The following is a 14556-nucleotide window of genomic DNA, read 5'->3' as shown; positions in this document are numbered from 1 at the left end:
GAAGTCACAACTGGAATAAGCAGATCTCTGTTGTGGCTGTGACTAAGCCCAGAATGAGAAGCTTCAATCTGTTGTACCTTCCCATCAGAAGTTGACCACATAATTGTGGGAGCAGGAAAGCCTCTGGCACTGCAATTCAGATTAACAGTTGTCTCATAAGTCTCCACTTCTTGGACGTCTGGCCCGAAAATCTGTGGCGAACCTACAGACAGAGCAGCAAGAAATACAACCTTATGCAATAACTATGCAGCCACAAACTTTGAACATGGTCTCATTTAAAGAAAATACAACTTAAAGTATTTGTCAGACTCACCCTTAACATTGACTTGAAGTGTGCCGCTGGTTTTCATCCCCTCCATCTCAGGAACGGTCACAACACACTTATACATCCCTGCTGTTTCAAACGTTGCGCTCTTCACACTCAAAGAGTTGCCTTTTGACACCAACTTTTCATTCTAGACACAGGTGAACAAAAAAAGCTTGTTTGACTCAACACGTTTAAATGAGCATCTAAGTACTGGATGAAATAGGTGTTAGAGGTCTGCTAGTCAACCTAACTGCTGGTACGGCTCTGCCACAGTGTGAAATGATTGTTTTCCAAGTGCATCTTACTTGTTACTGTTAGACAAGCAGTTGTATTGTATATATGTATGTATCTATGTAACCTTAAACCAGGCTGTGGATGTCTGGAGAGAAGACAGGGCATTGCAGCTGGCCTTCAGCTCCTCTCCTTCCATCACCGTAATGCTGTTTTTAGGCGTTATAACAGCCGATTCAAGGTCTGCACACACAGACAGAGAAACAAGGCATACAAGTCAAACAGAGAACCTACTGGTAAAATGTGTTTGATGAAAAGCTCACAAACCATCCAGAGTAAAATACTTACAATTAACCGACACCTTAGTACTCCCTAAGATCTCCTCAAAGTTATCCGTTTCCATAAAGGTGCAATTATAAACTCCACCGTCTAAACGCGTCACATTAGTCCGCACCATTTTGTTGTTTTCCACAGAGTAGCCACTCTGCAAAGTTCAAGATTAACTTTAATGTCCTCAAAGTGCTCAGGAAAACCTTGAATTGTAACCCTTTCCACATGAATGAGGAGTAAGGAAGTGCTGATTTTCTTACATTTTGGTGCTTGATTGTGGTGATTGAGGATGGATAGTTGCCGTTGTTTTCACAGCGAAGCTCAAGCGTGTCCCCTTCCTTGATTATGCCCTTTGGTGACTCCACCCAAATATTTACTTCAGTGGGGGGATCTAAAACACAGAGAGATGAATTCAAGATTAAACTGCAAACCTGAACTATCCTTAAAAATAGGAAACTCTGAGGTCTGTTAAATCAAATTAAGGAAAATGTTATTAGTATAATATCCTATAATACTTGAACAATAGTGTTATTTTAACGCCATGAACTTCATGAGAAACTATAACATCCATTTCCACTTCAAAAAGCAAGATTCAATTTGAGACTTCTTTTCTAGTTTGGTGTGCAAGAACATGGGATGAACTGGAAACCAAACGCAAGCCAGTTTGCTTTCAATTGGTGAAACTCACAGTATACAGTGATGCTAATGCGTTGAGTCTCAGTCATCTTGGTTGCTCCAGGGACAAAGTAGACGACTTCGCAGTAGAACTCTGCATCTTTGTCCTCTTTCTTAACTTTCATTGTCAGCTCACTCTGGACTGAGAAAAGACCACTCCATTCAGTAGTGATGCTGGACTTTACATCCACCTCTGAAAGAAATAAAAATACTGTAAACATAAAAGAACAGGACAGAAACAAACTGAAACAGCTAAGGCATTCCAGTTTTAAATATCAATCTGCCTCACCATGTGGAGTATTGCGAAGAGGCATGTTGTTTCTGTACCAAGTGATATTCGGCTTTGGGTATCCGTTTTTGACCCTACAAGACCCAATCTGGTGGGAGAGGGGGACAGGACAAGAGATTCAAATGATAAAATTTCATCCTGGCATTTTGTAATTTTAGTCTTTGATATTTGTGATCGCCAAAACCTTTTCACCTTGGATGGTTCTTCTTCATTTACTGATATCCCTGTTTCCACGGCCTCAATTGTAGGAAAGGTTGGTGATTCTGCACAAGACGTAAGAAGAGATAAGAACTAGAAAAGGAAGCATTTATAAAGAAACAATCATAGATTCTAATAGCTAAAAATTTCAGAAATATTGTAACACTATAGGTATGTTAATACAGTGAGTTCCATAATTTGTTGGACAAAGACACAATCTTTGCACTTCTGCCACACGGTGGACTTTAAATCAAAAAATCTGAATGCGATTTGAAAGCAGTTTTTAATTTAAGAGGTTTTGCAAAGTAACTGGACCTAAATTGGACAAAAAAAGGTAATTGGCCACGAAAACCAGTAAGCAGTTTCATGAACAGGTGAGGTCTGTTCCATCTTCTTGTGTTTTTCTTCCAAAACAAATGAAGCAGATACAATATCTGAAGTTGATTCGCAGAGTTAGCTTGTAGCAGCAGCAGTAAGAAATATATGGAAAATATGGAGCAACATACATTAAGTGAGGATACTGATACTTTCAATGTGAGAGAGCAGACAGCATAGAAAAAGCAATAAAAGCTTTCCGTGTCTTACTAAACACTTGGAGCTGGGTTCGTCCCTCTGCTTCCTCAGGTGTGAGAGTTTTGATGACACAGATAAACTCCAAGTTGTCCATCACTCCTACATCTCTGATAACCAGCACAGCAGCGGTTCCAGTGACGTTCAAGCTGATCCGGCCCGTGAACGGTGTGTTTTGTTCTGCAGCCTCATGCATTGGTTCTTTGTTGTAGATTATCTTTCTCTCCTTATTAGGTAGCACCTAAAGGTCAGAGTTCACAGAATCAAACATCAATCAAACAGAGAAACATGACACCCATCACACATCTGTGTGTTTCTGTGCATGTTAAGCTTCACCAAACTCACATAGAGCCACTGTATGGTGGTGCCGCCCAGGCCCTCGTCAGTTGTAAACATGCAGGTGATCTGCGCCGTCTCTCCAGCCATTACCTCCACTTTGTCCTCCATGTTCACCTCCACTAAGGCCCATGCTGAAAAAAAAGAGACATCTTACCCACCAACATATATATATTTTTAAAAGAACTGGCCATATTATTAAGCAATTCGGTGCTGCACATACAACTAATTATCTACTTAGCTTTAAACTGATCTCTTTTAAAAGAGGACCGTTACACTCTGACTCACTGACATGACTTCCATGCTGTTGTGTAGCCAGCTGCTGTATGACAGTTCGTGGCACAGTCAGTCTTTATGCAAATATAGTTTAAAATGAAATGGCTGATTCAGCAAACCAGTATGCAACAGGGAACCATCAAACTTCATACAAGGACATACTTTATTCTCTCTGTCTAGCCAGTTGATTTGAGTCCTTCCTTTAGTGTCCAGCCTACCCCTCTCCTTGCTGTATGCCTAGCCTCCCAGTACTCCCACTACCCCCATGTACTTTCTTCACTTTCCTGCCTACTTTCAATTTTCTTTGCTAAGTTCTTACTTTGAATACTTTCCTCTACTTACATTCATTCTACCACCAAGTCTCCTTGTCCTCTTTCCTCTCCCCAGAGGATACACCAAATACCTTCTTGGCAGAAAAGCATGTGTTGGATAAGAAGTTTTTCTGGCCCTGAATTTCTTGCATCCATACCAAGATATATGAAATTCGGCAATAACATCCTGATATCAACAAGAACAATGAACGCTTAACCACTAATGGAAACGGACAAGATGGAGATACAACAAACCCAAACAGGCAAAGAATCAAAAATAAATAACAGGGAAGAAAGTTGTTGCGAGTCAAAAGGAAGAGGGAGATGCTATGACAGGAATGAGAAGCCCACCCATGTCCACATTAATGTGCTGCATTCCAACATGTCACCCTCTCACAGGAAGAAAGGCCCAATTTACAGGCAACATAGTAGCCCCACTGTTCCTTTATGATCTGCCTCTGAAGACCGAGTGGTTTTTCCCCCTTCCAGGATCTCCTGATGTGAGGCATCCTTTAAATCTAAAGGAGGGACCCCCAATTACACTTTACATCCCAGTGTCTCAGTGGATGCTTGAGATGCCAATGAGAGATATAGCCTGGAGGTCATGAGGCTGCCAGGTTTGATTTAATCTTTCCTGAGTGTCTGTGTATTGTGAGCGATGGCAGGAAACATCTTAGTTTATGTCAACCGAAGCTTAAGAAAATGTAAATATGATTGGTAAGTATCCTGCCATAAGCAGATTGAGCTTCAGGAACCACTGACAGTTAATAACCAGATTCATGGAGAGTACATATTTAAAAAGACTTAAATTAAATGTGAGTTAAAATACTACTAATATACTGTGTGTTATTTATAACAGTTTATCAATCTAGCTATAAGTGCATAGCTTAGCATGTGGCACTGGCAAGTTCTGATCAAACACAAACCTGGAAAAGTTCACTGGCACAAAGCAGCTGATTTTACAAATGAAGATAAAACGATACTAAAAGAAACATATGAAGTGGTCAAGTACACAATACAGGATGAAAGCAACAAAGCAGCCACGCACAAAGCAGCAATGTAAGTGTGTGTGTGTGTGTGTGTGTGTGTGTGTGTGTGTGTGTGTGTGTGTGTGTGTGTCTGTGTGAGGAAAACTATGGTCTGAGATCAAAGAATTAAAAAAAAGAAAAAAGAAAATCTGCATAATAAATTGCTATAATTACCTAATTAATATATTTCTGGATATATATTAAGAAAAATGAAACTGTTTTAAAACCATTTGTAATAAGGGATACAGTTGCTTGTAATAATCTATTTTTATAACTGATGCTCATGGCGGAAAGACTTCAGCCGCTTTAGTCTCTGCACACCAGTTACTGAGGTATCAAACAGGATTGGTGAAGCTATTTTCGGGCGCACTGATTGGTCATTAAGTGGTGATTTCATTCCTGTTGGTCTCTAATCTCAAACACAACCTTCTATGGAGCCAGTTAAGTCTGCAGAATAAGTTACCATGGCGATGTATCACCTTCGTAATAGTGAAGACACAGAGTTAAACCTGAAGTTACCCGGATAAGCCGGATAACTGTAACCTGGACACAGTTCAGCTGTCATCACACAGCTTTCTACTGTTTCTTCCTTTTATACATAAAACACAGAGCTTTATGGCTTTGTTATTAATTCTTAAAGTCACAGTTAAGTCGATGACTGATGAAGCTATGGATTTTATTGGCAGTTGTGATAAATTAGAGAGAAATGACACTTCCTTTCCGCTCTGTCATTGCTTCACCCCGCTAGCATTACAAAAATCTATGTGCTGTGATCCAAATGATCAAAGAAGATGATGTAAGCGTAGACACTAAAAGGATATTAAAGGTTTTAGCTTTTAGCTTTATACATTACCGGAAATTTCGGTCAGTTTTTTTCCCCCCAAACATTTTAAGTAAAATATTGGTGGACACGTGTGGCTGTGCACTCTTTGTATTAATGACAAATCTGAGCATAACTTGCTGAGGCACTCTTAAGCAACTAGAGCTACTACTGTAACACATACACCTACGATGAGTGTGCAGCGCAGCACAGGGGAAGAGAAACTCCAAATATGTATTATAGAAAGGACATTATCCTGCGTTCAACATCAAAAGACACTCCATCCAGGAAAAAGTGTCAGATGTGTGGTCTGGCAGTTAAAGTGAATTATCACAACACCAGGACTGTCCACTGATGAGCTCATCACCCACACACATCCCTGCTCCACTCCTGTTGTTTCTTCTCATCATCATTTCATTGGATAACGCACATTTACAGCAACAGCTGCCCCGAGCTAAACCTCTCACTACTGCAACAACAACAAACATACTTTCCTTCTCTTCCTCACCTCCTGTCTCTCAACCCCCGCCCCTTTTCTCCCGCTCTGCTGCGTGTTACTGTTTACTAATGGAGCTGGACGGATGCTTTCCTGTTAAAGAAATCCAATTAGTTTCTCCAACATAGACATTTCCTGGCCATTAGCGACGGAAGGACAACGCTGACTCACTCGCAGTACCCCATCCCCGACCTGAGGACTCACCTACAGTAACAACTGGGATTGAGATTGCTGCTGTGCAGTTGAAGCTTTATGTTTTGAAAACTCTTTCCCCATCACGTCTGACAGCTGGAGTGTTTGCTCATGGGAATCTCAATCACATCTCATTAGTAACTTGACCAGTATTCATCTCCACAGTGCATCCATCAGAGAAGCTGCCCACAAGGCATTGGATCGATGCTTTCCTCGTGATGAGAGAACGGATATTAGTCGGTGTGCAGCGGATATCAGTCTTAAATAAACGTGACAGAGAAAAAGCTGCGCAGCAGAAAGCTGGACCTCTCCACGGTTTCCACTTTGCAAATTATATTCTTTCCACTAACGAGTGTTGAGACAATGATTTCACATACTGATGTTGGTATTATTATATCTAAAATAAATCGATTCCCTTACCAAAGTGTTTTCATGTTTTTCACAAATCTTGATGGAGGAAAAGGTCAGAAACTTTACCTGACTTGTTTCATTCCAGTATCCACTCAGTTTTCCATCATGCAATAGGACCGTCAGTCAACTTTGGATATATTAGGTGTTTATTCTCTCTTATGCATCAGACCAAGCCATTGAGGAGGCCTCTGCTGTCATGCTGCATACTGCAGCAACAAGAACAGTGAGTCCTGCAAAAGCTGACATAGAGCTGTTCAACTGCTCATTAAAAAAATCTAATCAGCCAATCACATGGAAGTAACTCAATGCATTTAGGCAAGATGGTCAAGATGACCTGCTGAAGTTGGCTGAACATGGCGTGGTTGTTGGTGCCAGATCGGCTGGTCTTAGTGTTTCTCAAACTGCTGATCTATTGGTAGTTCATGAAACACAACTATCTTTGGGCTTTAGTCTGAAAAAGGGTTTCAGACTTTCTGGGTGAAAATGTCTTTTTGATATCAGAAAACAGAGGAGAATAGCCAGACAGGAAGGCAGTAACAGTAACTAAAAAAAAAAACACTTTTTACAACCAAGGTATGCAGTAGAGCGCCTCTTAAGGTGCAACATGCTGAACCTTGAAACCACAGCAGCAGAAGACCATATAGCGTGCCCCTCCTCTCAGCTAAGAACAGGAAACTGACCTCAACAAAACTGGCCAGCAGAAGATTTGAAAAATGTTGCCTGGTCTGAAAAGTCTCGACTTTTGGATGGTAGGGTCATAATTTGGCATAAAAAACATGAAAGTATGGATCCATCCTTCCTCATATCAACGGTTCAGGCTGCCAGCATTGATGTAATGGTGTGAGGGATATTTTCTTGGCAAACTTTGGGTGCCTTTGTACCAAGTGACCATCTTTTAAGTGCCACAGCCTATGATCACAGTGTTTCCATCTTCTCATGGCTGCTTGCAGTATAATAATCATATATAACCATGTCACAAAGCTCAAACCATCTCAAACTGTTTTTCTGAACATGACAATAAGTTCACTTTACTCAAATGGCCTCCACAGACACCAGTTCTCAATCCAACAGAGCATTTTTGGGATGTAACGGAATATTTGCATCATGGATGTGAAGCAACTGTGTGATGCTATCACGTCAACATGGACCAGAATCACTGAGGGATGTTTCCAGCTCTTTGTTGAATCTATGGGGTCTCTGCATCCATCCGGGGTGGCTGTAGCTCATCAGCTAGAGCAAGTTACTGGTTGCTCCAGTCTGCATGCCAAAGTATCCTTGGGCAAGATACTAGCAACAAGTTGCTCTGCAATGCATCCATTGGAGTGGGAATGTTAGAAAGCACTTAAGCAGGTGTGAATGTGGCATGTTGCATAAGGTTCTTTGAGGAAAGTGCTGCACAAGAACCATGTTTCTCCGTCTTTCTCAGCAATCCTTCATCTCACCTGATCTACTTCAATCTCAGCATGTATAATAATGGGGGATTGGAGCAGTTTAAAGTCGAGTGTGAAGCCGCTGAACAGGAGGAACCCAAAGATGAGATCACTGCTCATCCAGATAATTTCACTAGATCAGAATCAAAACTTAAAAAAGAAAAAAAAACCCTGAATGACTGAAATCTACTTTTGAAAATGCCATCATATCAGTGATTGCACTAGTTGTCACAGACAATAAAAACTAATTTGTTTTTGGAGTGAAAAAAATAGAGTTGGACTTCAAATTCAACAATAAATCAAAGCTCAAAGCTTTTTCTTCTTTGCAGAAGGAGGAAAACTGAATTCTGGATCTTACACATATGCATATGAGAGCTCCATATGTGTGTCAGCACTGATAATCAAGCCTCGAAGAGCTCTCATCTCTCTTCAGCTCTTACAAAGACGCTCCAGTCAAAGCTGCAGGTGATTCCCTCTACAGCGATAGCTGTCTCAGTTTAACTGTCCCTGCAAAGCACAGTCCATCCCAAAAGAGGGTGCACTGTATTCAAACACAAAATTAGACCCACTTAAAGATAAGAGGCTCACACAGCAGAGGCACACAGGACAAGAGACAATAAGCTCAAGAGGAAGTCATATCAAAGACTCGCAGGAGTCTTTGATTTCATTGTTAATAAAACAATTGGTTCCTATTTGTAACTATTTGATTAAAAAATGTTTCCTGCCGAGCTCTTAGCATCTGTGGATGCTTACCCACACCTACAAAATCTCTTTTCTTTCATGCCTCTGACTATGATAACAAGTACAGACAATTTTGGATACATACAAAAGTCTAGTTGCTGCTAATCAGCAAGCAAAGTGAAGTCAGGGTGCATTCATTTTAACACTGCAGGCCTCCATCTGACAGGTACAGAGCACAGAAGAAATGGTCCTTGTGGTCGTTCAAAGCCCGGAATCTGTTTTACGTTTAGCACCGCGATGGATTCATTGACAGGCTTGAATCTGCCGCCTGTTTTCTCTGGCAACGAGCCCAGACCGCAGATGATCGCCAGAGGAGAGGGCAGGACATACACCTTCAGCACATTCACTGGCGTTCTACTTAACTGTCCTGTGCTCTTTTTAAAATGGTGGTCTAGGTGAGGAACAGCGCCCCACAAGGATGGCTGGAAAATCCATCGTTCACTCATTTTTCATCCAAGCTGACACCGGGCCAAAGACAACAAATACCTCACCACACCTACAGCCAATTTAAAAAATCAGCAGTTACCCAAGAGGAGAAAACTGAAACACACGCATGCAATCCCACAGACAGTGCACCATCACGGTGCCCCACAGGAAACCCTCCACCCCCCATTCCTCATTTTCTTAGTTAATGTCTCTTTTTATTTTCCTCTGTACATAACTCAGATGATTATCATTAAAAGTGCACAATTAACTTTAGCTAAAACAACAGCTCTGTAAAAAAAAGAAAACAAAACATCTCTGCTGTCGAGTTAAAGAAATGTAAAACAAAAAGTCTGCATTACATCCTTCTGATTTGTTTCAGGGAGATTTCATCTTACACCGCACAGGAGGGAAATTCTACTTCTTTGTTTTCCAGTTAGATTTTTGACAGGAAATAAAGTGCAGGACCGTGACTCCAACAAACAGCCTGAAAACACCCCCCCACCCCGCCCGTGTGAATACGTTTAGCCAACATAATCTATCGGGCTTTCCTTCCTTAACCTGTGTTGTCAGTGCCTAAGCAAATATTGTAGGGAAACTAAAGCCTGGCATGTTCATTTTCAAAACCCTGCAACTTGACAGATTCATTTATTACCGATATTTCCTGACTGTCTTCATGAAAACTGCATGTTTTTTCTGTTTTAAATAAGAGCAAGAGAAGATTTCAGGTGAAATGGGGGCGATATCTGTCAAAATATCCCAAATATGGAGGAACAGGCTGATGTTAAGTCTGCTCCCAGAAGGGGCCAAAAGCACTTTCTCAGATTTGACAGAAAGAAAAAGATCAGATCAAAGCAAGCAGCGGCCGAGGAGACGATTACTAAGGTCGATGGAAAACAGACATAGGAAACCTGGCGTTTTTTTTTGTCTGTCTGTAAGATGTGCGCTCACAGACGCACACACACGTCACTAAGCTGTAACTACTGACCTGAACTTGAGCCTCGGCTCATGAAATAAGCACATCGTTATGTTACTGCAAACATCTGAGGACAACTAGCACATGACACACTTCCTTCTCTGCTACGTCTCATTTGCTGCTCCCCAAACGCTTAATTCGGTGAATCTGCAGCAGTCAGCAGGCAGACACGGCCCTGAATTCATTTATCTAAAGGAGAGAAAGTGCAGTTGTGTTTGCATTACAGTGTCCTTGTATAATCAGCTTCCTCTGTCCCAGGGTTACTTTTTAAGGTGCTGTATTAATATTTACATAGCAAGGATTCCCCCGATTCATGTTTATGCCCAAAAGAAAAGTCTGAGAATCCGCTGGATCAAAACATGAACGGACTCTATGACATTTGACCATCGAATGTTATAGAGAAGAAGAAGTAACATGGAGGCAGCAGAGCTTATCTATCTGTACTGCGAGCTGGTCAGTCCTATTTTTAATGGCCATAATCTGTGCGCTATCCTGTCTGGTGACAGCACTGCTGAGAGGCATAAAGGCAGAATAAACAGGACAGCACACGAGAGCTTAATTATCTTAAAAATAACAACATTAAATCTAATTATAATTAATATGCTAAATTTACTGCCCCGGACTCTGTCGTGAAGAACAGGATGCATGCCTCCCGTGTATGTGAACCAAATAATTTCCCTTATGCGTGCTGGTGAAACGAGGCGACAGCTCGGTGACATGTTTCCAGCCCTGTCACATCTAAGAATAACAATGGCCTATCAAGCTTGTTTGCTTATATGATACAGCAGAATTATGGCGCGTTGACCCGACTGGCACCAGAAATAGGCTGAGAGAGTGAGAGGGAGCATGGGAAGGACGGCGCCTCAGCCAGGCTGCTTTTTGTACAGATGTAAATAAGTCTGAGAAAAGTGAATAGACCATAGATGAGATAGATCAGATAGAGAGGAGGGAAGAAAGAGGGAAAGCGAGGAATCAAGGTGGCTGTACAGGTTGTATTTAGGTGTCTGAGAGTTGCTGTGGCCTCTGACATTTATCACGCAGTAATCACTCAGCGGCACACTTACTGTATCTAACACGGAGGAAATGCAATCAGGCTAAAGATAAAGGAGAGAGCCATTCAAAGTGCCAGAACTTTTATTTGCTCCTGACAAGCTTCAGGGTGCAGTTTCCCAGTCGGGTCATGAAACGGCTTCAAAACCACTCAGCAGCCAGGCATTTGTAATGACAGCTATTCAAAGTAGCTGCATTATCACAGAGAGGCAGTTATGGCTTTGCAAATGTTGGAACTGTAGTCTCTGTAAATTTTTCATCAGCCTACTTAATGTTTTTACCTTCCAAACAAGCTGTCTCCCCTTCATGCTGCAGTCGGGCTTTTAATAATTTTAAAAGTGAGCAGTCCTGAAGGTTTTTACCACAGTACGGAAGAACAAAAGATCGTCAGGTGAAGATATCGCACATAAAGAGAAAAAAACCTTAGACGATACCGTGAATTAAAGTTAAATCACTAAACATTAAATCTTTGTATATTTAACAACGTATTAAGATCTCAATATGGTTTATAAAATACATTTACTGTTCAAATAGACTGTATAAAGTGCAGCTAAAGCTAAAAAGTAATAGTTGTTGAAGCAATAGGAGTTCACTCACTCCTGATGAACGGTGAGTTTTTGAGGTGACTTGAGGGTGAAAACATAAAATACTGCAAAATATTTAATTAAGCTATCGCATTGGTTTTTTACTTCCTGATTTATTTCTAAGTGCTGACATTATTTGGTTTTGGCAGTCATGGCTAAATCTGATGTTTTTTGATCCCTCTTGGTTGACTAACACGTTTGTCCTATAGCAGCTACCGTAGCTGGGATTACGCCCTTGAATCCTGAGGGATATGAAAACAGAATCTGCAATCTAATGACATGTAGCGGTGGAAATTTCACACAATTGCAGCTTTAAATGAGAAGATCATAATGTGCATTTTTGGTTCATCTTGACATAAAGAAAAGATTTTCTGCTAACTAAAAATACTAACTCCCCACAAATGTCTTTTTTTTTTAAATCTTTGTATAAATTAGTTTAGCTTGTAATTATTTTTTATTCTTATTAAACATTGATAAAGTAACTTTTGAAGTGGAAAAGTAAATTGCCGGATGCAGTTGACATAGCTGACCTATAATAGTTTGCTCCCTGTTGGCTAGCTAAAAGGTCACAGCTGGGCTAATATAAACACAAGAGGAAAGCTGGAGAGGCCCAAAAAGGAACACTGATTATCTTTTTATTTATCAAATAAACAAAGAAATGAAGACGTTTTAGCTCAGTGGCTGAGCATGTACCCGCATGCCGCAAGACCAAATGTAGCAGCCTGGGTTTGATTCTGACCCGAGGCCATGTGCTCTCTTTCTCCTCGCTTTCCTGTCTCCTCTTCACTAAAAACATCGATTAAAGGTAAGAAAAGCCCCCAACAATGATTTGGGAAAGAAGATGGCGGATGGATGGATTACACTGATTACATTGAATGGATCAGTAGACTCTTTAGTTATATTTCTACTAATAAGAAATGAATGTTGCGTTAGCGTGACCTTGTGCCTTTGTCTAAGATCAAGGAGGCAACAAAATAATTTCTGATGTTACCTTTAGTTGCAATGGCAGATATGACTATAAATAAAAAAATAAAAGCTAAAAATAAAATTGCTTCCTCGAGTTCCCTTAATTGTTTATGGATACCATCCCCTTCCTCTGCATCTTTCTCTTTCCCTCTTCGGACATAGCTTGCTATAAGCTACGCAACTAAAGTATCTCGCGTGCAGCTGGAGATTAAACTGCACCTGCTCATGTCACAGGACTCACGGTTGAATTAGTGAGGCTCAATAATATCTTCTTATCTCGTTAAAAAGAGTTTTAAAATGGATAAAAGTTCTTATCCGTATCTATTTACACTATTAGCACTATTTCATTTCAAGATTATGTTATGTGAAAAATAAAGTATTGATGCGTCTATAACTGAGATTCTTCTCTGCTTTTTCAGGCTAATAACAGGGCTCAGTGAACAGGAATACATCCACATTTATTCTTGATCTCTAAATAAATAAATGACATTGACTTTCTCTACAGACATATTCGACAGATGGACAGATCCACTGTAGGACAACTGAGTTTGGTCAACTCGTCTCAGTTAAATGGTGCAAAAGAATGTAACTCTTACAAACACACAGTGAAGTCCTTGTCACATGAAGCATTTTAATGCACACATGTCACGCAAGACCAAGACCCCACACACACACACACACACACACACACACACACACACACACACACACACACACACACACACACACACACACACACACATCTCTGGCACAGCAGACGCATTTCTCCATAATGCCATGAGTAATCCACTCAAATAAAAGAAAGATTGACTTTTCTCCAGCATAGATTAATAAATATACATGATGTGTCACCACTGGATTTTGTTACACATTTCTCATATCTTGCAAACAATTGTGCATGCTGTATTCGTGCAGATAATCTTTCATATTTTTATTATCCACAGTTCACGAAGCCAATTGTAAAGGATTTCTCCATTAACGCGTCAATACCAGAAGCCTCTTAGACCTGGGTGATTGTTCTGGTTTCCCTTCATAAATATGCATGCTCCTTTTTACCCTGTTGGCTTGCATTAGCTGTTACAAGTTAGTGAGGCTTTAGGTAATTAATCAGGACACCGATGCAGAGGAGACACTGATGCAACTTTTGGCCAGGCGGATGGCTCCATGTTGGCTGCACACAGCAGCTCTCATGAAGCTGTGAGAACCTGCCGACAGCAGCAAACAGAAGCAGCATCTAAAAACTGGACTCAGTGTGAACATATCAAGAGAGATTCAACCAGATGTAGCTCATCAGTATCAAACTAAGCACACATTTCAGATCATTAATGCTGAATAGCCAGCTAATCACGCGGGATGAATGCACTTAGAAGGAACTTGCTCGATCTGAAACACAGCTGAAAGATTTATTTGCACAGGTGCAAACAAGAGTCTTTTTTCTTGTCTTTAAAGTCATTAGATTGAAAATTATCCAGGAAGATAACAGCTTGTGTGTGTTAGAAGAAAATGAGTATCAGTCTGATTTCTTTTTTCTTTTTTTTAATTGAGTTAAAAATATCCAAGTTGTTACAAATGTTTTGGTGTAATGACGATGGCAAAATGGTTTTATAAGCTGCCTTTGTTTCTGGGACATGGAAAAAACATCTGGGCATATTGTTTTATGCATGAGATAATATGCAATCAATCAATTAACAAAAATCAATCATTAACAGATGAGTTGAATCAGCTGATGACAAGTTATCTGGTTAGGTATTGATTTTGCTGTTTAACAAAATGTTGAGCACTGATTCAATCTTTAGGGCACCGTGAGTGATTTTGACCAACAGTAACACTACGCAGGAGGTACAAACAAGTGCAATAAACACCTAGAACATAACATCACCTGGGATACTGGGACTGTTATACAGGACCGCACCAAT

At 40.5% G+C, this 14556-nt stretch overlaps 1 protein-coding gene across 8 annotated transcripts in view; it reads right to left on the bottom strand.

Moving 5' to 3' along the window:
- Positions 1–14556, bottom strand: part of mcamb (melanoma cell adhesion molecule b) — a 46439-nt gene that overhangs the window by 15072 nt on the left and 16811 nt on the right. For all 8 annotated transcript variants that reach the window (XM_063493383.2, XM_063493384.1, XM_063493386.1 and 5 more), the window contains exons 2-11: positions 2946–3070; positions 2616–2841; positions 2025–2095; positions 1833–1920; positions 1557–1736; positions 1129–1259; positions 887–1022; positions 666–781; positions 314–455; positions 78–202 (exon numbers count right to left, since the gene is read on the bottom strand). In XM_063493383.2, coding sequence (XP_063349453.1) covers positions 78–202; positions 314–455; positions 666–781; positions 887–1022; positions 1129–1259; positions 1557–1736; positions 1833–1920; positions 2025–2095; positions 2616–2841; positions 2946–3070 — 1340 coding nt within the window. The remainder of the gene's footprint in view (positions 1–77; positions 203–313; positions 456–665; positions 782–886; positions 1023–1128; positions 1260–1556; positions 1737–1832; positions 1921–2024; positions 2096–2615; positions 2842–2945; positions 3071–14556) is intronic.

The sequence above is a fragment of the Pelmatolapia mariae genome, linkage group LG14 (assembly GCF_036321145.2).
Source record: "Pelmatolapia mariae isolate MD_Pm_ZW linkage group LG14, Pm_UMD_F_2, whole genome shotgun sequence".
In the NCBI taxonomy this organism is placed as follows: domain Eukaryota; kingdom Metazoa; phylum Chordata; class Actinopteri; order Cichliformes; family Cichlidae; genus Pelmatolapia; species Pelmatolapia mariae.
Note: the sequence above shows the minus strand (reverse complement) of the source record. Positions and strands in the feature narration are given on the sequence as shown.